Source organism: Rattus norvegicus, chromosome 5, assembly GCF_036323735.1.
Source record: "Rattus norvegicus strain BN/NHsdMcwi chromosome 5, GRCr8, whole genome shotgun sequence".
Classification (NCBI taxonomy): domain Eukaryota; kingdom Metazoa; phylum Chordata; class Mammalia; order Rodentia; family Muridae; genus Rattus; species Rattus norvegicus.
In genome coordinates this window covers 84,184,219-84,209,886 of record NC_086023.1, presented here as the reverse complement: position 1 = coordinate 84,209,886, position 25,668 = coordinate 84,184,219, and the positions used below count along the sequence as shown (strand labels likewise).

At 40.9% G+C, this 25,668-nt stretch overlaps 1 protein-coding gene across 5 annotated transcripts in view; it reads left to right on the top strand.

Annotated features, from left to right (window-relative positions):
- Positions 1 to 25,668, top strand: part of Astn2 (astrotactin 2) — a 986,452-nt gene that overhangs the window by 549,553 nt on the left and 411,231 nt on the right. For all 5 annotated transcript variants that reach the window (XM_063287034.1, XM_017593112.3, XM_017593110.3 and 2 more), the window contains one exon: positions 4,298 to 4,448. In XM_063287034.1, the coding sequence (XP_063143104.1) occupies positions 4,298 to 4,448 (151 nt within the window). The remainder of the gene's footprint in view (positions 1 to 4,297; positions 4,449 to 25,668) is intronic.

The window sequence follows — 25,668 nt, the reverse complement described above, 5'->3', positions numbered from 1 at the left end:
TGCTACTGGGGCAGCTCAGAAGTACAACAGAATACTGCAACCCAAAACCTAACTCAGGCCATAATGACGGATTACGTTCTCAAGCTTCAAGGAAAAAACTGCAGTGTCTGCCCTGAACTCCTTTTCTCTCTTGTGCTTAGTTGCTTCATTTCCTGTCTGGACATAATCGCTCCTCTTGGCTTAGCAAGAGCCTGTGTCAGGCCTTTGTGTCTTAAGTAGAGCTCCCCTTGTGTACACTGCTTATGCAGAATTGATCTTTTTAAGAGCTAGCAGTCTGCTCATTTGTAGTCTTTAGGTCCCACAGAAAGGTGGCATCTTTTGTCTTTTTTTTTTTTGCTTCTCTTTTTTTTTTTTCTGTCATTTTTTTATTTCCCAGTCTATGTCTTTCATTTACCCCCTTCTTTTCTTAATCTTGCTCATCTTCTCTTTCTCCCTGCCTCTCTTCTTCCTATGTATTTTCTCACTCCTTTATTTCTCTTTCTCCTACTCTGTTTCCTCATTTTTATGTCTCGTTTCATGTACTTCTTCTGTCCTCGTTTGACTGTCCTTTGCTCACTAGTTGTGACTCTCCCCCCATTTCGGGGCTGTCTGTCAATCTATCTGTCTCTCTATCTATTTTCTGCTTCTTTTTACTAGTTCAGGGTGACTATGTGTCTGTGCCCCAGTTTCTTTCTTTTCCTAGCCACTTCTCTGTGCTTGTCTCTGTCCCTGTTCTCATTTTCTCAGATCCTCTCTCCTTCTGTCTTTATCTCCTTCTGGCTCCTGCCTTTTCTAATACCTCTGTGTTTACATTTTAAAGCTTTGTGTCTTCCCAACATCTTCAACTCTTTCCATGCTTCAAACACGGGCAGTCTCCTAAGGATTTTATTTTATATCTCTTAAACACTCCCCATGTACTTGTCTCTTCACTCTATCCAAATCTAGGGACAGTCAAACAATTCCTCTTATGCAATCCCCATTGTCTCTAGAACGAAGGGCCTAGAATGGAAACACAGGGTTCCAGCTGGGAGCAGCATGTCCTACTTGGACAGAATGTTTACAAAAGTATAAATTTCAGGGAGCCTGCACCTATGCCTTCTGTTGTTTCTCTTATTTCATTTGAACACAATTACCTAGCCAATATTTTTTCAGGCTCTGTTTTGGGGGCTATATAAGCATAAATAAATCTTAAACTCTTTCCTCCAAAAGCATTCACTCTCCTTAGTAGACAAGGGAACTGGTAATGACATTCAGTTATGTCACAGATTTAAGCAGTGTACACAGAACATAAAGGAATTCAGTCTAGTAAAGGGAGAAGGCTTCATGAAAAACATGACAATGAGGTGTATGTGAAGGACTTGTCTGAGCTCACTGCTGTATCCCAGGACATGGAACAGGGCTTAGTTCATATTAACTAGATAATCAATAACCAGTTGAAGATATATGTGCACATGAACGAATGGATGAATGAATGAAAGAATTTAATCAGTTTCCAAGGTGTCTTGGTATTTTATCAGGAAAATAATTCAGAGATAAGTATCTTAGAAAGGAAAATGTGATTAGCATTCAGACAGCATGCTTAATAATCAAAACTGCAGGTTTTATAGCACTTTAAACTTTAGACTTTTAGGAACATGGGTGCTGAATAAATTAAGTATATGCAATCTATACTGCTTGCCACCCCCAAAGGTCCTAAGGAGGAGGTGCTTTTGTTCCCAAGCATCCAGACTAACACTCAGACTGAAAATACTGCTCCGTGTTTTATCATCTGGGCTGACTCTCCTCATCCTCCAGATGTACGCTTTAGCAGCTGCCAGGCCTGAATCTTTGGTATCCTTAGGCCACAGGGAAGTGCCTTACCCAGTGATACTCACTTATTCTCTTCTGGTCAGCAGTCCATGCAAAAGCCAAAGGATGTGAGAATGCAAAGGCCCAGGTGTTTTGTCACATCTGCAAAGTCAATAAAGGTCCTCCCGAGACCCTGAACTTGACGTGGTATCAACTGATGCTTTACTCTGGGTCCTTTACCAAGTCTTGACTTGTTTTCTCTGTACAGAAGCATCTCCCAAGACGGGTCTCTAATCACCCCCCTGTGTGTAACTGTATTTCAGAATCTGCTTTTATAATGATTGACCTAAGGTTCAGTTTTCAAAGAATAAGAAGCAGGAGACCAAGCAATAGGAAATATAAGGTTACAGTACATATGGTCAAATAGCAGTCAAAAGGTTCTCTATAGGAATAAAACTGATAAAATGAGTATATGAACAAATATATTTATACGAATAAGCATGCTGTCATTGCTGTGAAGAGAAACCTGACCAAGCAACTCTTACAGAACAGCATTTAATTGGTTCAGAGGTTCGGTCTATTATCCTCAAAGCAGGAGAATGACAGCATCCAGACAGGCATGGTGAAGGAGCTGCTGAAAACTACATCTTGTTCCAAAGGCAGCTCAGGGAAGACTGGCTTCCAGGGAGCTAAGATCAGAGTCCTAAAGCCCACATGCACAGTGACACACTTCTTCCAACAAGGCCACATCTACTCCAATAAGGCCATGCCTGCAAATAGTGCCACTCCCTGGGCCAAGCATATACAAACTATCATATATATATATATATACATATATATATATACATATATACATATATATAGTGTGTGTGTGTATGTATGTGTATATGTATATATTCCATAAAATAGAAATATAAACTTTTGCTCATTTTGAATATATAGTATTTATTAAATATACATGGTATTTATTAATATATAATTGATATTATATAATAGATATGTATATATGGTATTTAAATGGCCTACAGCCTGTATTCAGCTAATCCAAGAATGGCTATCTATCGATGGGAAGTGTAAGAATCCAGTTGTTGTTCAGTTCACAACGCTGACTGTCTCAGTTGGTCTTATATGCCAGAATCCTGAAGAAGTAGTCTCTAATGTAATTGAGAGAACGGAATCGCCAGTGACAACAGGAGAAAGCACACAAAGAACAAGCTTCCTTCTTCCCTGTCCTTTAGATAAGCTTCTAGCAGAAAGCATAGCTTAAATGAAAGGTGGAGATTTCCACCTCAAAAGATATTCATTACCAGTGCACTTTCTCACCCCAGAAGATCTGGATTAAAAGTGGGGCTTCCCACTTCAAATAATTGAATTGAGACAACATCCCTCACAGGTATACTCAGCTGCCTGGGTAGTAGTTAATTTCACAGGTAGCTCTAAAAAGAGCCATCACAAATAGGTATCTAGTGGAAAGATTGTGAAGAGCCATGAGGGCCTAGGAAACTGCTTTAGGTGCCCTTCTAGAAGTACGGAGGAGTTATTGGACAGAGGATATCTAATTAGAACTGGATTTACCAAGTTCACTGCCAATCATTATAATACTCAGACCAAAGGGTGTAAGATTAGAAAAATGAAATGAGTTTGGAAACCCAATCGGAGAACTGCAGGCTTGAATGGAGAAAGAATGGGAAATGTCATTGCTGGTATCTGTCACCAGCTTTCTGTTCTTATGTTTGCTTTTTGCCATTCTGGGATCCATGAGCAACATCTCATGGGAGAAGACTCTCCTGATTCCTACCTCCAGCAGGGTGTCCTTACTAATCACTGCATCTGTAAGACTCATGTCTAACCCAGGGCAAACATACTACCTTTTGAGAAACTCTTTATTCATAAAATAGCAACAGAAACGTTGTCTATGTTGCTTATATTAGAGAATTCATCTTATAAAATCTCATTTTATTTGTGGCAGATCTATAAGTAAAAGGAACCTCATTTGTAGACAATTCCATGACATCGCCAACAATAATTGTTGACAATTTAACAATTTGAGCTTCATGGCGTGTTTTCTGGTGTCCTTGGGCTAGAAACTTGTGCTTCTGGTTGGGCCTGGGCGATTTGGACAAAAATCCTACAACATGTGTAGCTTCAACTTTATAAAATGCAGTCAGAATAGTGATATTTGAATGATACAGAGTTTTTGAGACCCAAGCAAACATATGGTCAAAGTAAAAAGGTTTATAGTAGATTGAACTTTCTTTTTGTAAGTGGGGCAACCAGGTGGAACTTGATACAAACTGTATCATGTAAATCTCCTTTTCCTTATCAAACCAGGATGGAAGCACTATGCTCTCCTCCACTGTTGCCTCCCTTTTATCCTTACATTTTCATTATTTTCCTAATTAAATACAAAAGAAATAATGATTTATAGTGTGCTGAAGTTACACTAATAAAAAGGAATAACAAAACAAAACAAAGAAAGAAACAATAATACAGCCATTTCTAAGGTTTAACCATCCCCTTTTTCCCCAAGGGAAGAAGCAATGCTGTCCACGTACTTTGAGACCATCAATGACCTGCTCTCCTCCTTTGGTCCAGTCCGTGACTGCTCAAGGAACAATGGGGGCTGCACCCGCAACTTCAAGTGTGTGTCTGACCGCCAGGTGGACTCCTCGGGATGTGTGGTGAGTGTTCTGTGGCCCAGGAGCTATTCATATACTTGGGATCCCCTGTGCAAGGGGAAGTGCATGGAATTAAAGCACGGTAAAGCGGCATTTCTCAACCTGTGCATTAGGACCTCCTTAGGGATTAAATGATTCGTACAGGAGTGTCCTAGACAATCAGAAAGTATGCGCGTGCGTGCGCACACGCGCACGCGCGCGCACACACACACAAATACATAATAGTAACAAAATTAATGTTATGAAGTAGCAACAAATGAGGAACCATACGAAAGTGTCATAGAATTAGGAAGGTTGAGAATTGCTAGCTTAAACTTACTACTTTTGTGTCACTTCAAATAGCAGGCTTCTGGGGTCTCCTCTTCTGTGAGGTGGGATCATTAAACCTACCTCTTTGATTTATTTTAGAGAAATAAAATGAGATAATAGAATGTAAGTGTTCTTTCTGAGAGGCTCTGAGTTCTAGAAGCTCATAGTGCTTTTAATATTAAAAGACAACTTGTCATAGCTCCATAAACAACAGTGCACGCAGGGGAAGTCAGTAGGATGAAAATAGTACCCAGTGTAGGTTCTTTGGTGTGGTTTAGATTATGTTGTAGCAGACACTCAAAGCTGGTAATAGACATTTTGGGGGAAATTGGTCATAGAAATGGCTTTTGGAAAGCATGCATCAGTAGGTATTAAGAAAATGGTGCAGACAGCTAAAACGGAGGAGTTGTTGTAAAGGGAGGAAATGGTTTCTTTCATGGGATTCCAGTATCTAGTATAAGAACACAGGAGAAGTTAAGTGAAGATACCCATTGCCTATGAAAATGAATTCCAAAATTGATGGTTCGTTTTTGTAAGGATTCCCTAAGGTAGTTGTTTGAATTTTTAATTTCTGAGCTACAATTATAAGTGCGGTTATAGCTCATGAACTTGAAGTTTTATCAAGTAAATGCATGTGCAAATATGCATAGGTGTGTCATGTGAAGAGCAGGCAGCCCAACATATGCTTTGGAAGTACTACTATCCAGACAGGCTCCCCCGGCCTTCAGGTCTCTTCATTTGGCTCCTTTCCAATCCCTCCACGCACATCACTCACCACTTGACTTCAGTCCACACTAGAGCCAAATGGACCTGATTAGATGCAATTCTTAGAACATGCTGCTTGTTTAAAGCTTCTTGCCCTTCACTTAGAGTCAATTTCTCTGTCAACCCTTGGAACAAATAAGTAGACATGCTTTCAGATCTTTGTCCTCTCTGAACGCCTCCCCCTCCCACCCAGGAAGTGGTAGATATCTTCCTATTGTCTGTTCCTACTTTTCTCACATCACCTGGAATATGTTTATAACACAGACTGCTTGCCCTAGGTTTGTCTCAACCAGTAAGCTGAGTGAGATCCCAGGACATCTGTTGATTCACCTCAGTACACCAGCAATATTCCTCTGAGAATAGGAAGCAGGGTGCAGGGACAAGGATAGGAGGCACTACTCTGGACTAAACTCTCCAAATGAGACTAAAAAGGAGGGAAAAAAAACAGTTGACACATCTCTATAGGAGTGGCGAGATAGCTGAAGCTTAGGTGAGAAGTAAAAGAAGATTAGAGAATATGAGAGGAGCTGATGAATCTGTAATGTAGGTCAACAGATCAACAGGTCTTTAGAGGTGGGTCAAAAGTTTAGGCACTTCAGTTTTCAGGATTGTAAGTGACAGGAAGTCGAGGCAAAGAGAAGAAACTCTTTGCCAAAGGCAATCTTCAGGCAAATGTGGCTTCAGAGACTCAAGTAACTGGATGAGAATGACTATCCACTTTCTATCTGCTTCCTCCCATGTTGTGTCATTCTCTGCCCTGCTACAGCTTCTCTACTCTGAGTCCTGTGGACAAGAGCAGTCCTTTCTTACTTGCTCTAATGACAGACCCTAGATTATCACATTGGGCAAAATTGATTTTCACCCCTAACCCTTCACCAGGAAAAGCTGCAATCAAGGGGCTGGGTAAGACTCATCCTCACATGAGTCATGTGGTACACTTCAACCAAGAGGCAGCTGCATTTGAAACATGTAGCTTAGTATGTATGATTGCTATCTCTGAGCAATGAAATTCACAAGTAAGAAATGGGGGTGACGGCTCCAAGAATATAGTGTGGTGTAGTGTACCTGTCTAGGAGTAGGGTATCTCTCTTTCCTCTCTCACATAAACTGAAAAAATAAAAGGAGAGGAAGAGAAAATCCAGTAGTCAACTATATTTTCTGAGATTTCCCCATAGATTAAAAGGATATTCTTAAACTCATGGGTACAGTGGATGTTAACAAACTCTGCTGCATGGAATAGCTAGGACAATAGGACTTCAGAGGCTTAAAACTTGTTCGTTTCACACACATCCTTCCTAAAATACTTCATATGGTATAAAAAAAGTCACATCTTATATTCTTTGTGTGTGTGTGTGTGTCTATGTTCATATATGTAGAAGTACACATTTGTGTGCTTGTATAGGGATGCTAGAGGGCACCCTCTAGTGCCATTCCACAGGCTCACTCACCTTTTCATTTTTTTTTTTTTGAGGTAGGATTTCTCACTGCTCTCAGACAACTAGGCTAGGCTGGCTGACCAGCAAGCCCCACACATCCACACATCTGCATGTTTCTGGCTCTACAATAACACTAGATTCACAAGGACAAGACAAAAAAGCATTCTCTCTCTCTCTCTCTCTCTCTCTCTCTCTCTCGTGTGGCTTGTGGGAATCAAACTCAAACTGAGTTTCTCATGTTTGCACCATAAGTACTTTGCCAATTGGACCTTCTCCCAAGCACCATTATACTTTGCATTAAACAAACAAACAAAACAAGCAATCTCTCACAACTAATATGCAACATGGGTTCCATCCTGGGTAAATAAATGAGCCTATGGGAGAATAGGGTGACTTCCTAAGGTTTTACCACCAGGTGACATGATAGAGGATGAAGACCACGTCTTCCATATCATTCCTAGAGCCAGACCATTTGGGGTTGTTTTCCTGCCAAGCAAAGAGGAGTTGATCTGAGTGAGATGGATTTCAGTCATCATTTAATCATTACCTAGCTGGGATCAACACTGACCTCTCAGTTTTCAAACAGAACAACAGTTTTTAAATGCACAGAATTCTTTTTTCCCCCTGCGGGATGAAAGAACACAGCAGAGTGATGAGAGATAGTTCAATGTTTTCATTGTGAATAAAAGGACAGAGTTCTGGTCCCCAGAAGCCACATAAATCCTGGGTCAGTATGTCAGCCTACATGTAATTACAGCCTCAGAAGACAGACAAATGAGATCCCTGAAGCAAGCTGACAACCAAGACCAGCCGAATCAGCAAGCTCTGAATTTCACGAAGCGACCCTGCCTCAAAGAATAAGGTTTAAAAAGAAACCAATAAGGGTTGAGGATTTAGCTCAGTGGTAGAGAGCTTGCCTAGGAAGCGCAAGGCCCTGGGTTCAGTCCCCAGCTCCGAAAAAAAAGAACAAAAAAAAAAAAAAAGAAGAAAGAAACCAATAGGGAAAATTTTCTCAGTCTACCTTGGTCCCCCACATACACATGCATGTACGTGCACATGTACCTACATACATGTATTTTCACACATATGCAGACATGAATATGTATATGCACACATATTATATATTTAAATGCATTATTAAAAAAGAAAAATAAATAACCCAATAGACAATTATTTGGGACTTGCAAAATACCATTTCTCTATGTGACATTACTCTATTAATAATGCTTGTGCATAGAATATTGATATTGAGGCCAGACAAATTTATGAGCCCTTAAACTGAGGGGAATCCTCTATGATGTTTCTGAAACTGATATCATTTTTGACCTCCTATAACTATTGGGAGTAGAAAATGAATTTTAGTCAATACGGTGATTTTTTTTGCTTCCCATTTTTTTCTAAGCATTCCTAGGGAGTCAAGATGATGTGTGGTGTTGTGCCACCACTTCTGGTTGCTATCTGCTATTTGTTCTGACCCCATCCAACTTTCTCTTAAATTTCTGGTACCTGTAAGAACCTGTATGTTCTCACCTGATTCATAGGTATGTGATTTATTCTGGTATTTGCTGCTTGACATTCTTCATCTCACTGTGAGGTCATATAAAACCATATGGGCCTATCTATACAATAACTGTTCCTACTCCACTAGTGCATAAGAAATATCCACTAGCTTTTACATGTCATCCTTATCTGAGCAAGGCTTTCCAAAGCTCTCTTGTTCTATACTTGCCATTAAGGCATTTATAGTCAGCAGTTTTCACAAAAGTGAGTGGAGTTGACCAGTCCTGCCATTAATGAGAAAGATTCACACATACCACTAGTGCAGAAAGGCAAGTAAAGCACAGGTTCCCTGACTTTGCTTCAGAGCCCTCAGACTCAGCTGGCGTGTGTGTGTGTGTGTGTGTGTGTGTGTGTGTGTGTGTGTGTGTGTGTGTAGTTACCAGAGTTCGAGTACAGGCCTTTTGTCTGCTAAGTAAGAACTCCACCACTGAGGGATAATCCCCAAACAGAGCACTTGATTTTATAACAGTCCTCCATCTCCTTTATCCACTTATGTGATTAACCTGATGGGAACAGAGCATCAAGTCCCATTTCAGGGGAATTGCTAACAATTACAAGATCTCTATTGACTTTCAACATTCTTTCCCAACTCACTTGGTGTGTACTTCTTCATAGTGGTGAAAGGAAGACTGCTTATGTAATACAGCACAGCTCCTTTATCTGCTTTCTTGTTACCTTTGGCTTTATGATGATGATTGTTATTAGTAGTAGTAATATTGATATGTTTGAAGCCCAGTAACACAAGGTGACCTTGAATTATGACTTGTGGTTATCAGATGGGCAGAAAAAATATTCTTCTAACAACAAATGCACACTAATTCTTGAAAATCAGTGAGCATGATATGTTATTTTACTTTACACTAAAAAAGGAGTTTACATGTGGGATTAAAGTAAGGAATTGACTGACTTTCAGAGGTGGCTGTTCTCATGGATTAGCCCACCATACCCACTGCACTGCAACTGCATCGGAATCCTGAGATAAGGAAGAGGATCGCTGGCCTATAAAACAGTAATATAAGTAACTTGTGTTGTTTTAAGTAGCCAAGTTGTGGTACTAAGTAACAATAGAAATACAATATTAATGTAGAATGAAAATAGTATGGGAGTTTAATGGAGTAGATAGGGTATAATGATGGTTTGTATCTTTTTTATTATCTAGCATTTCTGGAAAATCCTTACGTCTTGACTACACATGGAGGAAGTAATAATGAATGAAACATTGGAGAGGGAAGAGAGCCAAAAGTAGAAAGGTCACCATTATGCAAGCAGCATCAGCACGGCAGAGTTGTGGATGCAAGCTGTGTGTCTGTTGGCTGTCTGGCAGCATATAAACTTTACATAAAACACGAAACTAAAGCAAAGAATACACTAATCCTTTCATAACAAAGCCTTCCATCAGCATCTCTGAGAGGCCATTGCTCCTGAAATATTCATGTTCTTTTTGTCCAGTTCAGCATATGGAAGACACCTTGGGACTAGCCCAATACTAGGCAATCCAAATTCATCCTCATGATGTCACAAAATGTTAACAGGGGTTACTTTTCTCTATTACATAGAATTGACAAACAGGCAAGGGAAAACTTTTTCTGTGTTGATATCCCTAAGATCCGGCATCCTGAGGGCTTTCAAACCTCTGTGGCTTTAACTCTGAGACCTGAGAAGGAGAAATTTATGACTCCAGGCTTTTAAAGTTAGAGACTTACAGCTCTAGGAACTCAAGACAGAGCAAGCTCTAAGTCTTTAATGCCCGCAGCTACTGTTGCAGCCCTGGGATTTTGGGAATCAGAACTTTTATACTTAACAGGGGATAGGGATAGAACTCCTAAGTGTGGATAAAATGACCCTCAGTTTTTAGTCCTTCTCAGCTCTCTGGGACTCTCCCACCTAGTCTTACTGCTTCCACTCTATTTTTTCTAATTAGTATTTTAGTTAACATGCAAAGTAATAGGTTCACTATGTCTTCATACCTTTTTACCTTCATAGTACTTAAATGTCCTTCATAGACTCCTCAGCCTCTGCTGCCCACCACTCTCTGTGACCCTTCATTGCCTTTTTAGCTGCCAAGAAAGCTGAAGAGACTGTTCCAGAGGCTTATAGTCACTTCTCAGATACCTTCTAACTTCTGTTGTCATCTGGAGACTCATTCTAGAAGCCCAAAATTTTTTCTGGTTTTAATGTTATACATATAGCTTATTGTCAACCCATGATAAAGGCCACAAGTAGGTGAACAAATATGAGGACATGACCACTCCTAGGTATGGTTGATGGAAGGATTTTATTGTACTTATGGGGGAAAGAACAGTCTGGGCATCTTGAAGTGTCCAGGCAGAATATGGCCAGAGGAATGCACTGTGCTGTGACAGGAGAGGAGGAGAAGAGGAAGTTACAAGAGGGAAGACCAGTCACCAAAAGCAAAGGATCAATCAGGGAACCAAAAGAAGAACCAAGAGGCCAACAATGACATGGGAACCCTAGAGAGCAAATAGACAAAAATGGCTGAATTTTATGTAGAAGTCAGAGGTTAAAGGAAGGGAAGGAAAGCCCAGCACTTGGGCTGGAGTGGTTTACAGTAGGGGGCAAAAAAATTTTAGGAGGTACTGAGGGACACTTGTCCCAAGTTTCTTTGGGATGTAACAATAAGAAATAAAGACTACCCAGAATAAATTTTTTAAGACTTACAAGTTTTTATATGTATTTGTATAATATACATAACAGGTTCTTAGCAGAGGGCACCTGAACTCCTGAGACTTGAGTTGCACATGGTGGAAGCTGTTTTATGTGGGTGCTAGGAATAGTATCTGGGCCATCTTTAACCAATGAGCATCTCTTTCACTCCTGGTATAATCTTGGATTGGCTCCTAGTGTTTTGCGTTGTTTGTTTGTTCGAATTGTTGTTGCTGCTATGTATGTGTGTGTAGGAAGATAGATAGATAGATAGATAGATAGATAGATAGATAGATAGATAGATAGATAGATAGATAGACTGAACAAAATGGCATTCTACAGTTTGAGAAGAATCTTCACCAACTCTACACCTGACAAAAGGCTAATATATAAAATATAGAGAGAACTCAAGAAGTTAGACTCCAAACAAACAAATAACCCAATTTAAAATTGGGGTGTTAGAAGAAACAGAAGAGTGGTCCAGAGGGCCAGAGGACCAGAATACATGGAAATCTGTAGCTTCTAGGGGTGGAGATGGGGGCAATGTGTAGGAAGTCCCAGAGACCTGAGATAGGGGAGACTCTCAGGAATCAATGTGTGTGGCCTTAGGTGGAAAACCCAAAAAATGGGCATAAGGAATTTGAGGAGACATCCAGTAGCCAGACAGGAACCCCAGTGGAGAGATGGGAATACCAACTCACCTAAAAATATTACAACTCAAAATTGATATTGTCTGAAAGGAATGGAGGGACAAAGTTGAAACAGAGACTGAAGGAATAACCAACCAGTGACTCACCCAACTTGAGAAACGTTCCATGGGTAGGCACCAATCTCTGACACTATTACTGATGCTATGCTGTGTTTGCATAAAGGAGCCTAGCATAGCTATCCTCTGACAGGTTCTACCCAGTAACTGACTGAAACGGATGCAGATACAGCCAAACATTGGACAGATGTTAGGGACCTCTGAAGGGGAAGTATTGAAGGCCCAGAAGGCAATTACAGCCCCACCGGAAGACCAATAGTGTCAACTAACCTAGATCCCTGAGAAGTCCCAGACAGTGAACAACCAACAAGGGCTTGCCAGAGGGCCTTGGCATATGTTCAGCAGAGGGATGCCCTTGTCTGGCCACAGTAGGATAGAATGAACCAAATTCTGCAGAGATTTGATGCACCAGAAGTGGAGGGATATCCAAGGAGGGTCCCTTTCTTGGAGGGAGAGTGAGGGGAGAACCTCTATGAGGTAGGATGTGTGGGGGTACAGCATACATAAATAAGGAAAACAAAAACAAACAGCAGGTTTTGTGGCCATCTTAATTTGTTGGCATTCAGTAAAATTGCAGACAAGGACTACTGGCAGGGGGAAAGGGAACTGTAGAGTTCCAAACCAAGAACTCTACCATCTACCTTAAACATATAAACAGGAAAACAAAGACTCAGAATGATGGGAAAAATTATCCATGTAAAGAGGCCAAAACAGAATGTAGATAGAATTTAAAGACTCCTTCCACACAATTGTACCTTCCAATATCAATGCCCTTGATTAGTTAAGACTTTCGAGTTGCTGTAACCAACAACCCAGGAAAAACACCTTAAAGGAGAAAGATCATTTGGTGTAAGGTCTCAGAAAATTCAATTTATCAAGATGGGGAGGCCATGGCAGAACAGAGCACTTCATCTCACAACTACCAAGAAACAGAGTAGAAAAATGAAATAGAAAGACTTCATGGTAATATACAGTACTGTATACACAGTGACCTACTTCTTCAACCTAAATTCTACCTCTTGTCTTTCCTCACCTCTCACTAATGCTATCCTATTAAAAATCCACCAAAAGATTAATCAATTCATGAGGTGAGAGTCCTCCTGATCCAGTTGTCTCTGGAAATGATCTCACCATCAAGTATGCTTCACTAATCTCCTAAGCATTTATTAATCCAATCAAGCTGACAGTTGAGATTAAATAGCAAAGTCTGCCTCTCATCGGCTTGTCACTTACACATATTACCCCCTTAAACCTTAATGTTCCACCTCTGGCCTCCCAAAAGGCTAATATCAATCTCATAATACAGAAAGCATTCTGCCCAGCTCATGAGTCTGGGCAATCTTCACAGTTTCAACAGAGCTCAAAAATCCAGAATCAAAATCTCCTCTAAGATGCAAGGAAAATTTTATCCATGAGCTTCTGTAGAAATCAAAAAGAAAATTACATACTTTCAATGTACAATGGCACAGAGCAAATATCCCTTTCCCAAAAGGAAGAAAGAGGACAGGGAAGGGTATGAGACAGAAGCAACAGTGAAATGCAGAAGGGCAAACAACCCATGCTGTGGCTCTGTTTCTTGTGTTTCCTGTGATTTGTATATTGATGTGAGCTCGGTCAAGCTTTGAATGCCCTGTTCCAGTTTTGCCATTTGCCTAGTTCTGCTGCTAACTCCAGTGACCTCTGGGTTTCCAGGGGGCAGAAATTGAGAAACCTCTTTTCTAGGTGATTGTGCACAAGCAAAGCACCTCCTTTTATGCTCTCTTCTCAAGGGGAAGGTTTTCAAGTGGGGTGGTGGTCTTGTTTGTTAGAGTCTCCAGTGGGTACAGTTTGACCACTTCCAGAGCTGCCTTCGGTGCAAAGTTCCTACTATCTCAGTGCTGTAAATCTGGCCAACAACAGAACTACCATAGTCTGAACGCTGTGTTGTCTGCAGTAGTTTTCTATGAAATCAGTCTACCACTTTAAGCTCAGCCTCATACAGTGGTTCAAGGCAGAATCAAAATATAGGCAGCTCCTTTACCTAAATGTAACAAAGACGGTCTCTTCTCTAATTCCCAATAGTGTCCTTATCCCCTTTTGTAACCTCATGAGCACAGTGCGCATTGTTCACAGGTATTTCTGCATTCTGGTCATTTGGGCTCCCTGCACCATGTTCTGATGGCAGCATTGTAGGCTTTCTTATACTTGCATCTCCAAACTTTTACACACACATTTTTCCCACAAACCCATTCTAGACCTATAAGAACCACAGAGTAGGATTTACACACTGCAGTGCTCTTGTGATGGTACCCATTCCTGCATTAATTAATTCTCTTTTCTGTGACATGTCTAACATAACAATCTAAAAAAGAAAAATAAGATATGATGGCTTATTTAGTTCATTATTTCTGAAGACTCTATTCATGCCAGAAGGTCTGGCAGAGCAGAGAAACTCACACTGTGGTAGTCAGTCTGGAAGCTGAGAAAAACAGACACAGAAAAGGGATGGGGCAGGAGGAGGAAAACAAGATCCATCCTACTGACCTGCTCCCTCCAGCTAGGCATAACCTCTCACTTCTGCCCAATTAATCATGTTATGAAAGTTTCAAGAGATCTACCAGTTGATTTGCTCAGACCCCTATTGTTGATTTTCTGTGCAAGTGCACCCCCAGATATATTGCGACATGTTTTGCTAATCCTCTAGGCATTTTTCTCTTTATTAAAAGTTCATATTTCATTTTATTTGTATGAATATTTTACCTCCATATGTACCTGTGTGTCATGTGTGTGGTAGTTAGTACCTGTGAAGGCCAAAAGAAGGTATCAGATCCCTTGGATCTGATACAATGGAGTGTTGTGAGCAACCATGTGGGATGCTAGGAATCAAACCTGGGTCCTATGTTAGAGCAACAACCTCTCCAGTACTTCCTGAGCATTTATTAGATTCAAGTGAGCAACCACAATTAACTGTCATATCTCCCTGTTGACGCTATATCAGATCAAAGGTATACTCCACAGCATATGTGAATCTAGCATTATAAATGGAAGAGGAGACACACAAAAACAAGAAATTCACTTTATTTAGGTTCTTTCCTGAAACAGAATCCAGCAGGGCAGTGTTGCTTCCTTCAACAAATCTCTTTATTTCTTGGTATAGGAAGACCACTCATAAGTGCTCAAGAGTTTAGAGAACTGAGTGCTCTTCCAGAGGTCCTGAGTTCAATTCCCAGCAACTACATGGTGGCCCACAACCATCTGTAATGGGATGTCATGCCCTCTTCTGGTGTGTCTGAAGAGAGCGACAGTGTACTCACATACATTAAATGAACAAATCTTTTTTTAAAAAGAAGAGGAGGAGGAGGAGGAAGAGGAGGAGAAAGGTGACAGTGGGTGGGGGAAAATGGCATGTATGTGGTAACCCCTGTGTGTTCTTGGTAGTCGGTTAAGATTGTGTCCTAGATAAACACCATCATTTCCATTTTTCCAAAGCAGAAATGCTAGTGATATGCAAGCAACCATCCATGCAATGGCTGCATGCAACTGAGGTTCTAAGGCCTTTGCGTGTCTTAAGCAATTTCATTCTCAGAATGATCCCGTGAGCTAATTATTATTCCCCCCTTCACTTTCCGTTCGAAGAAAAGGGACTTATCTTTTCAGGGAACATGTCTGTGAAGAGAAGCAGAGTGGGAGGGAAGATGAAAGGAGCAGCAATAGTGCATACACTTGTGTACTTGATGGGTGCTGTGGAGCGACAGTATCTTCTGGAGGCATCTTCACCCCCATTTCTCAGCCCTGCCACTGCATGCCAGCCCCATTTCAAGCTAGTCTCACACTCCCCATCCCTTACAAAGCACCAGCCACATTTTACCCTCTTCTTTTCCATTTCTCTTTTTTTTTCTCTTCCTATTTTGCCCTAAAATGCCATCTGGTCTTCAAGATAGCAGGAAAGACCAGAGGAGCCATGATTACCCAGAGATATTGAGAAGGTAACAAGATGCTGTCCCTTTAGTGGCAAGATGAGTAAGGAAAAGAATGTTCATTTGCTATGTGCCTTGTGATACTGGTCAGAGGGAAGCAAACGCTGGACTCCTGTTTAATAAGGCAAAGAAAGTAGCTCTTCTCCATTTCTCATCATTCCCCACTTTTAATGACTCAATTGGGCTGTAATTAAAGAGGAAAAACTTAAGAGGGCAAGAAAGACAAGCAGGGGAAGCAACAGAGTGAGAAATTGCTTTGGAGCACAGCCCAGTCATAGCTGACCATCCTGTCTGCGTGGGCCTCCAGCCCTCCTGGGCAAATAAAACAGTGGAACTGAGCCTTAGTGAGAGCTGGGCCCTGGACAGTGGTCTCCTCTTCCCAGAAGTGGGCTCTAATAGTTTAGTTCTTCCCTGTACAGCTTTCCAACAAGAGTGATGAATTCAGAGCACAGCCAGGCAGCCCTTGCCAACATCTAAAATGGGAGGAATGATGCTTGCCACATTTTTCTTTTTGAAAATTGTTAGAAAGATGCAAAGTCAGGAGGAAGGCGTCTTTATGGGAACTATTTCAGACTTCTAGTCAGAGTGTCCTCATCAGACTGCGCTCTCATCTAACAGGGCCAAAAGTAGAGGATTCTGCATGTGGGCCTTTACCAGACTGGTATTGTTAATGCCATTAATAATTAAGTGAATAGATGCTGTGAATAATATTAGTCCCGGATGGCTTCTGGTACTCATAGAAAATGTTTAAGTGCTGATATGCCAGGCTCTGGAATGAGTGCTTGAAATGCACCACACTGGGCCATCGCCATGATCTTTTTTCAAATCAAGGGCTAATATTACTCATAAGATTCACATAAGACACAGAAAGCACAGCATGCTTGCCCAAATCCAACTGGCATGGTAAATGCAGAGCCCAAATTCAAATGTGAGTTTCTCAGATTCCAAAGCCTGATCTGTTAATGCATCAGAAGGCAAAGTCCAGTGGCTGAAGAGGAGTCCCCCGGGATGCCTTTCATGGTAGAGAGCATCTCTTTCACTTTCAAAAACCAAGATACAGCCTTCTTCTTCTATAGTCAAGAGAAGTAGGTGCTTTGGAGGACTTAGTCTGTATGGAAATTGGAACTGCCCAGTTTTTTGTTGCTTCCGTACAATGCTCAAACTTCAGAATAGCTCTCTCATCAGCATTAGTCCATTTGAATAGCTCCTTTGTAAGTTTTCAGCTGAGCCCTCTTCCTTTCAAACCATGCAGGGAAAGGCAGAAGAGGTGGGCCAGAATGGTATTCCTGAGATTATAATGTGTGACTTTCTCATAAAAGCTGTGCAGCCTTTTATAACATTAAATTCTTTATTCTTCCTGTGACATTTGAAGGCTAGTCTGTTACACACACACACACACACATACACACACACATACACACACACACACACACACACACACACACACACACACACACACACACACACACACCATGCCCTGTTTAATTTCTCCGAGAACTGCTCTTTCTGTGTCTGATGGTAATTCTGGAAATTGAGGTTTATTGTATGAATATCATTATCCCTTAAAGTCAGAGAGTAGATCCTGCTCTTCCAAAGTGATGGGGTTTACCCTTTGATTCCTGTAAAAAAAAGTGTGGGAAAGACACCACAATTGGAGGCAGGAGGTGGAAAATGTAGGCATCATTTTGTACCTGTTAACAGTAAGAATTATGTAAGCTGCTTTAGGAAGGTGGTACCACGTGTATGTGGCATGTGAGAGATCAACCTGGGAAGGTGGCCAGTGTGTTGCTCCTGTTCCTCTTGGCATCTGAGTTCATAACCTTAAGATAAATCTTCTCAGGAGGCAGTGTTTGTGGTACAGGAAGGACTGAGAACAAAGAACAGGACAGGAGAGAAAGAATGGAGCTTCACTCGTGAGTTGGAATGAAAACTACAGAGAGGCAAACCTCCATCATTTTACTTCATTTTTATAAGCATCGCTAGACAAGCCTCTCAGGTTCTAACTGTGTATTTTATGCACACCTCAGTTTCTTCTTTTTTCTTTTGAATGGCACCCATTCAGGATGTATTAATGTCCACTGTCACTCCCTACCTGCAGGAAGTCAGTCTAGAGTTGAAGAGTACAGGTTCTGCTTTCTGAGAAGTTGGAGTCAAAATCTGGCTCTGTTACTCTTTAGTCATGTGATATTAGGGCAAATTACTTAATACTTCCGAATCTTAGTTTCCTGTTGAGTAAAACAGGGATCATTATACTTCCCCAGGTAAGTTAGCCTTAGGAATGACTGAGATAAAGCATTCACATAACCAACAGCTGGCACTAAGCATTCAGGAAACAGTTGCTATTATCATGACATATGTCCTGCAGGGAAGATGGCAGTGTTAGTGTTGTTGTTGTTGGTGGTGGTGGTGGTGGTGGTGGTGGTGGTGGTGGTGGTGATAACCAAGATGCTTTAAGTGCTTGCTATTTTCTAGCCACCCAAGGCAACAGAAGAAAGTTGATCTTACTTAAACCTTTTCTGTTATTAGAATGTAGAGCATGGGAGTTTATACTCATCAGACTAATATGAGGATTTGTCATTAACCAGGAAAAATTCCTCATAAATTTCATTTGTAATCATTGCCTAATATTTCATGGAAGGAAAGATATCATTGATGGCACTGACTTCTTAGGCACTTTGTTTCCAATTCAGAAACCACACCATTCTCATCACCTTTGACATGGGCTGTTCCTGTGCAGTGAATTGTTTCTTTAGAATAGATCCTCCTTCATGTTTAAGGAGTTTCCTAATGTTTCAGGATTTAGGTGAAGGAGTCACATAGGCTGTATTTTTCTCCCAAAAGCAACAGTGCTACGTTAAAGCTACTGTTCACACTTCCCTGTTTAGGCTCTTCCTCCTTTTCTGCCTTCATATTGTAGTTCAAAGGCAGGCTAGAATGTTTGACCAAATAGGTCCTTAAGCAGGAGAGTGATAAAAGCAACATAGAACTTTAGGGAGTGCAGCTCAGTGAAGTGTGCAAGATACCCATGGAAAGCGGCCAAATGAAGGGGTGTGCATGGTCAATGAGGCAGTGGATCTGCTTCTCCTAGAGATTATGAGGGTGTCCATCAGTGTCACAAGCCATGGATGTGCAACTCAGTGAATACACCCAGCACCTCTTGTGGCCTGCCTCTGAGAATAGAGGATGCTGGTAAATGGATGGATGCATTTTGCTTGGATCTGAAGTGAAAAACTAGAATAACCACATTCATCTTTATTATAATAATAAAGTTTTTATATTTGTGGAGTATTTTCCCATCTGGTGTTCTTTTTTTCTTTTTTGTATTTTAGGGTTTTTTGGTTTTAAAGTAACTTACACTCATTGTAAAATTAAATGAGTTTAACCATGACTTAGATCTGTAAAGAAAAAGCACAGTGTTTTTTTTTTTTTCTACAACTCTCCCACTTACGAGATAACTGTGCCACAGTTACTCTACATGGAGATTCTCTATACATGTCTTTGATATTCATATGCAAATATAAATAAAAGCTTACACATGCAAATTTAAGAATGGAAAGAGAGGGCTGGAAAAGTGGATTGCTTAATGATTACCAGCACTGACTAAACTTTCAGAGGACTGTGGTTGGACACTGACAGACCACAGGACAGCGTATAACTATCTGTAAACACCAATTCCAGGTTCATCTGTGTTCATCTGGCCTCTGCAAATACTAGGCACAAACATGGTATACAGACATGAGTATAAGCAAAGCAACATATACATAAAATAAAAAACACATACTTTTTTATTTAAAAAAAATGGAAGCATAAAGTGAATCCAGGTGTGAGTCTTTGGAATTAGTTTCCATTTCAGATGTACATCTCTCTATCCGTGTCTTTAAAGAGCATTCCCTACCCCCTGCTCCTTAATGACAACAAGATCTACAGCATGATAATCATGTATAACTGTTTTCCTGGTGCCAGAAAATAAAAATGCATCATTAGAGCTACTGCTCAGTTGTAGCATATTTCACAGTCATGCTGGAATCCCTGAGCCCAGTCTTGAACAAATATATGGATAGATAGATAGATAGATAGATAGATAGATAGATAGATAGATAGATGATAGATAGATAGAGAGACAGAGTGATGGAAAAAATAACCACAAAGAATACATTAGCCATAGTTACATGTAACTGATATGGCTCAAGTTTCAGTCTGAGACTCTAACTGGAAAGCATTTTTCTTTTATGCCTCTCATAAATTTACATATATTTTAATCATAAGTCCAGGGGATAATTATATGGGAAATGATACCACCAGAACCAACACCACCACCATTAATCACAGTATTAATTATATAAAGACAAAATTATTATGTTTTATAATCTGCAGCCTCTCTCTGACCTGCTTCCAAATCTTACCATGACACAGACTTGGATTCATATGTAATCTCTGTCACTGGGAAGCTGTGTGGCATGAGGCAAACTGCCAAAGTGTTTTGCCTGTAAACTAGTCAGGATCACTAGAGTTCAAGATGTTGTAGGGTCCAGTGTGAACAGCAGGCAGGCTCATATTTCCAGAAGTCAGTTCCTTTATGGAAAGGAAGAACATGACAGAGATGAAGATATGGTAACCTTCTCTGATTTTCCTTGGTCTTTAAAACCTGTCCACAGGGGTTGGGGATTTAGCTCCGTGGTAGAGCGCTTGCCTAGCAAGCGCAAGACCCTGGGTTCGGTCCCCAGCTCCGAAAAAAATGAAAAAAGGAAAAAAAAGCCTGTCCACAAACCAGATGTGGTAATGTGCACCTTAAACAACTTGCTTAGGTACAAGATTGCTAAGTAGACCAGGATGGTTGCAAGACTGACCCCAAGTTTACCATCCTCCAATCTCTGTGTCTCCACAGTGCTAGAATTATAGGTGTGTGATATCATGCCTTGTTTGCTAAACTATATCCTTTTACACATGATGAAACTATGGTGGGCTCATGGGAGAATATTTGAAATGTTTAGAGAGGAAAGAATAGTACAGCATTTGTCATGTCCTCAAGAATTATCTTTAACAATTTAATGTTTTCTTTTCATTTTTCTGATCTATGTTTAGCTATATTACGGTGAGATGTACAAGCTGTAGGAAAAAAAATGGATGAGGCATCTTTTACAGTTTCGTCAATACTAATTAAGGAACATGCTCAAACCACCTCCCAAGTAAAGGAGGAGAATATTGCCTGCACCTGAGAACCCATGCTCCCTTTTCACTCCCCATGTTACTCCTTTCTCTTGGCTATAAGCGAGGATGGGTTTAACCTGCTTACTAGATGGGATCCTGTATTTTTATTAAAATTTTGCCATCAAGAGCCCATTGCCACAACACTTTTCATTTTAGTTTTGGCTTGTGGTGGTAAAACCATCCGTATAAGCACATCCCACCAAGAAAAATTGTGTGTTTGTGTGTGTGTGTGTGTGTGTGTGTGTGTGTGTGTAGCCAAAGTAAAAGTAGATGCTCATATATCTGCCCTATGGTTTTATTCCCATCTTAAAGCTGTATAGTCCGAGATTAAGTATGTGCTACGTGTGGGAAGAAGTTCTGGTTCCTTCTATTAGAGGCATGGACCATGATCTGACCCGTAAAGAGCGCCTATTTGTTTGCACAGTCAACAAGCAACGCTCTGGGTCCTATCCTGAGCTCACACCGGATACTTTGCAAAAAAGATGAACATCCCTTTTAAAAAGAATCCTCTGTGATGCAGGCTCACCTTGGGCTGCTGCTTCTCTCCTTTAAATCTTTGCCACTTACATAAGCATATTTCTCTCCCAGCTTGATAGAAAACCTTTCAGGCCTTTTATGTGATCCCCCCCCCCCCTTTTAAAAACGCTACATCTTGAGTTTATCCTTGGTGGAGAGGGGAACTTCTTTTAGGCAAGAATTAAAATAGGAAGAAAAAAAAAGTTTCTTTAGCCAATTTTAAGTGTGACCTTGGATGCTGGAATGCAAGCATTTTCACACCAGCAAAATGGGGCTGCTCTCCTCTGGAATGTGGAACTAAGAAGATAACCAAAGTTCTTCTCATATATAAGGAGGTATATAAGGGGTATGGTTTTCAATTCAACGACTTCGAAAACTGCTAGTGGATGCTGCTCTGAGACCATGGTCCCAACCTACACAAGACTACCGCCATAGCTGTTGACTTCAGACAATGGTTCATTCACAGTCTCACATGTTAAACTACTCACTCTGGGCTGCTGGAAGTGCGGAGTGGAGCACTCAAGCCTGTATTTATGTTCTCCCAATAGTACCAAGAAGACAAAATGAGGCAGGTTGGTAGGCAGAGCCTGGAAGAAAGATCGCAGAACCTGGCCTGCAACCAACCTGACAGATATCTTTTCATGGACTCGTGAACATCAGATTAACACTCGATTGTCATTGCCTATGACTCACCTTCTTCTACCCACTTCAGTTCCTGGAATGCAGAATGCAGGACTGATGATCGTCTTCTTTTCCAATTCATATATATATATATATATGTATATATATATATATATATATGTATGTATATATATATATATGTTGAATATATATCTGTATGGCATCTGTCTCCATTTAGTGATGAGATTTTTTTCTTCCCTTTTTTAAAAATTGCTCTCTGCGACAAAAAATAAAATATGCAAAGCATCCAAAATTACACTCAGCATAAGCTGAATAAATATATACCCACAGAAGCATATGTTCAATGGCTGCCACTCTAGGCTTTTCCAAGCCAACTAGCTTATAAAATCATTTCTCACTCAGAGCCTGGATGATCAATGAGAAGGTATGGTGTGAGGACACAGCCTTGAGCTGCAAATTGAGTTTTTAGTTACAAAAGATGGAGAAGGGAAATGAGCCAGTAAAACGCAGCAGGCCTAAAATGGTCCATCTCTGCAGCTTTAATGAGGGCCTGGTCTGACCCTTGAATAAGCAGCTCATAGCTAGGCACTGTAGTGAAACATTGTTCTTTGTCATACTGCATGGGTTCAAATGTTGCCTGTACTCCTTGACTTTGTAAAATTGGAGAAGTTGCTTTCAACTTGAACTGCAGTGTATAAAAAAGAAACGCTGCTAGTGTTTCCTGGTGACACGGTTTACTGATACAATACCTATCTACTTTCTTCTAGTCTTCAAAGGATTTCTCCCTGTTTCAGTGTTTCTATAAGAACCTTGAGACAGGTTCTCACACAGCTCATGTTCCCTGCTACATGGCCAAGCTTGACCTTTAACTCCTCCTGTTTATAACACTGAAGTGTTGAGACTACAGATATCTACCACCATACCTGATTTATAAGGTGCAAGGAATCAAATTCATGACCTTCTGAATGCTAGATAAACGTTTCACTGCACAGGAACATCTGCCCCTCCCACTCCCTGGTTTTCTTTGAGCTCACCATCCTCCTGCTTGAACTCACCATCCTGCTGCCTTGGTTTCTCAAGTAGTAGGATTATATGTGTGTGCAATGATGCCTGGCCAAAATGTCTTTGGCTATGTTGATATGTTGAAAAGAGTGTTTCATAGCAGCATCATGGTGGGGACTGAGTAGAGGAAAGCTCTATATAAGACTAGAAGATTTGGACTTTTATTCCCATCTCCCAACCTCCAGACAAGGCAGAGGGACTGCAGACCAATGTGATCTCCAGTGACCAGTAGCTTAACTATGATAATGACATTTCTATAAGCACTTCTGGGAGTTTCTGAAAACGTAAAGGTTCCTGTAGACTGAGATAGCCTGAGAAGTTTGGAATCTCTATATGCTCTCTGATATATCTTTCTTTATATGTCTCTTCTGGTGTCTTGTAAGTATATCCTGTGTAATAAACAACTCACCATGGTTCATATGAGCTGCTCCTGTTAATGACTCAAATCTGAGAAGTGTTATGGGAATCCCCACTTACAGCTAGCTGGTGATAAATATGGGTGGAGCCATCATGACTTAACATCTGAGGAGAGGTCAGCTTTGTTTTGCAAAGTCCTCAACTTTCCAGGTCCAGCACAGTTCCCAGTAGAGAGTGGCAGAACTGGATCGACAAGAGGACACCCAATTAGAGTTCCTTCAAGACGCCATCACAGGATCAGTTGCTGATGGAGAGTGGTACTAGATTGCTGAAAAGTTTTTTTCCTCACTGTGCTTGTTTTGGTTGTTGGTTTGCGTGCTTGCTTTGCTTTGTGTTTTAATGATTATCTTTAATATAAATTGCTAGAGAGAAAATAGCTAAAATGATCCTGGGACAGTGAATTAAACAACCTGATGTCTTTGTGACCATCTCAGCATTTCAGGTTCACTGTCTGTCAAGTGGGCTTGATCATAATGTTCATCACTTAGAGCTGCTATGAGGAAGAAATTGCTATCAGAAAATCCACTGTTTAAAATGGGAGTTGGCGCTACGTTAGTCACCTAATGTCACTTTAAACCATTCCCCAGGTAGCCTCTTGCACATCTCGTCAAAATGACCTTGGAGCTGCATTAGTCACAGTAAAAAACAGGGCTTCTACAAAATAAAATATAGACTTGTATAATATAACATGAATCCAGAGGAAGTTATCTCCTCTGTCCCTGCCTCATTTTCCCATCTTTGGGACTAGGAGATAATAGTGCACCTTTCCTGACAAATATTGAGAAGATGGGGGCACTATTTACTTATCTCACTGCTGTGACAGAATATGTGACAAATGCAATTTAAGGCACAAAGGCTCTGGTTTGTCTCACATTCCCAGGTTCATGACGACAGGGAAGATATTTCCAGGAGATATCTGGTCACATGGCATCCATAGTCAGTAACAGAAAGAGATGAATGTGTGTACTTAGCTCATGTTCTGAGATCGCAGCCTGTGGGGTAGTCCTCATCACAGTTAGCGTAGACCAGACCACCTCAATTAACACAATCTACATAATTTCTCACAGCTATGCCCACAGACTTGTTCTGTGGTGATTGTTAATTCTGTCAACCTGATAATATGAACTCTCACATGGGGTAACAGGACCCAGCTTACCATTGCATTGGCATCTAAGGAAAGCATGGTAGATGCTGTTTCACTCCCAACATCCAAAACGTGCCTGAACCCGGGTGGGAGAAGTCCAGAGCCCATTCTGGGATGAAGAGATGGCGTCTTCTCGGAGCCTTGCCATCAACCCAAGTGACCTATCTTTAGGATGATTCAGACCCAAGTTCAGCCTCAGCCCTGTTCCATAGTATATACTAGGTGACCTGATGTGACCCCTCACATCTGTATCTTCAAGATCATTCTCTTACAATGAAACGTGAATCTTCTGGCAATCACATGACATATCACCGCTGCAGAGAGGGGCACAGCATTGTCTCATACTCTTGCCTGTGCCCCCGACTTACCCAGCAAACATGGCCCAAGTTATAAATCTGTCAGCCAGTGCCTCAGTTTCCTTCTCTGTAAAATGTATATGATAATGTCAGGAGGCTGCTGTTCATACTCTAAGTTAATATTCCAAACACATTTAAACAGTGCCTGGCACAGAGTAAGCACTATTAACTGTTAGCTATTATTATTATTAATGAGCTATACAAAGGCAATTTATTACCATGACCAGACAGTTATTGAATAGACATTTTTCAGGATTCCTGGCAGGTTTTTCTCAGAAAATGTTCCCTGGCCTCCCTTCACTCAGCCCTTGGCTCTTATTTTTACCACATAAAACCTCAAGGACTGTAAGAATATTCATATGCACCCCTCTGCCTCATCTGAGTGGTGCTTTCTGAGAGCGCAGCTAGGGTTTCATGAGACC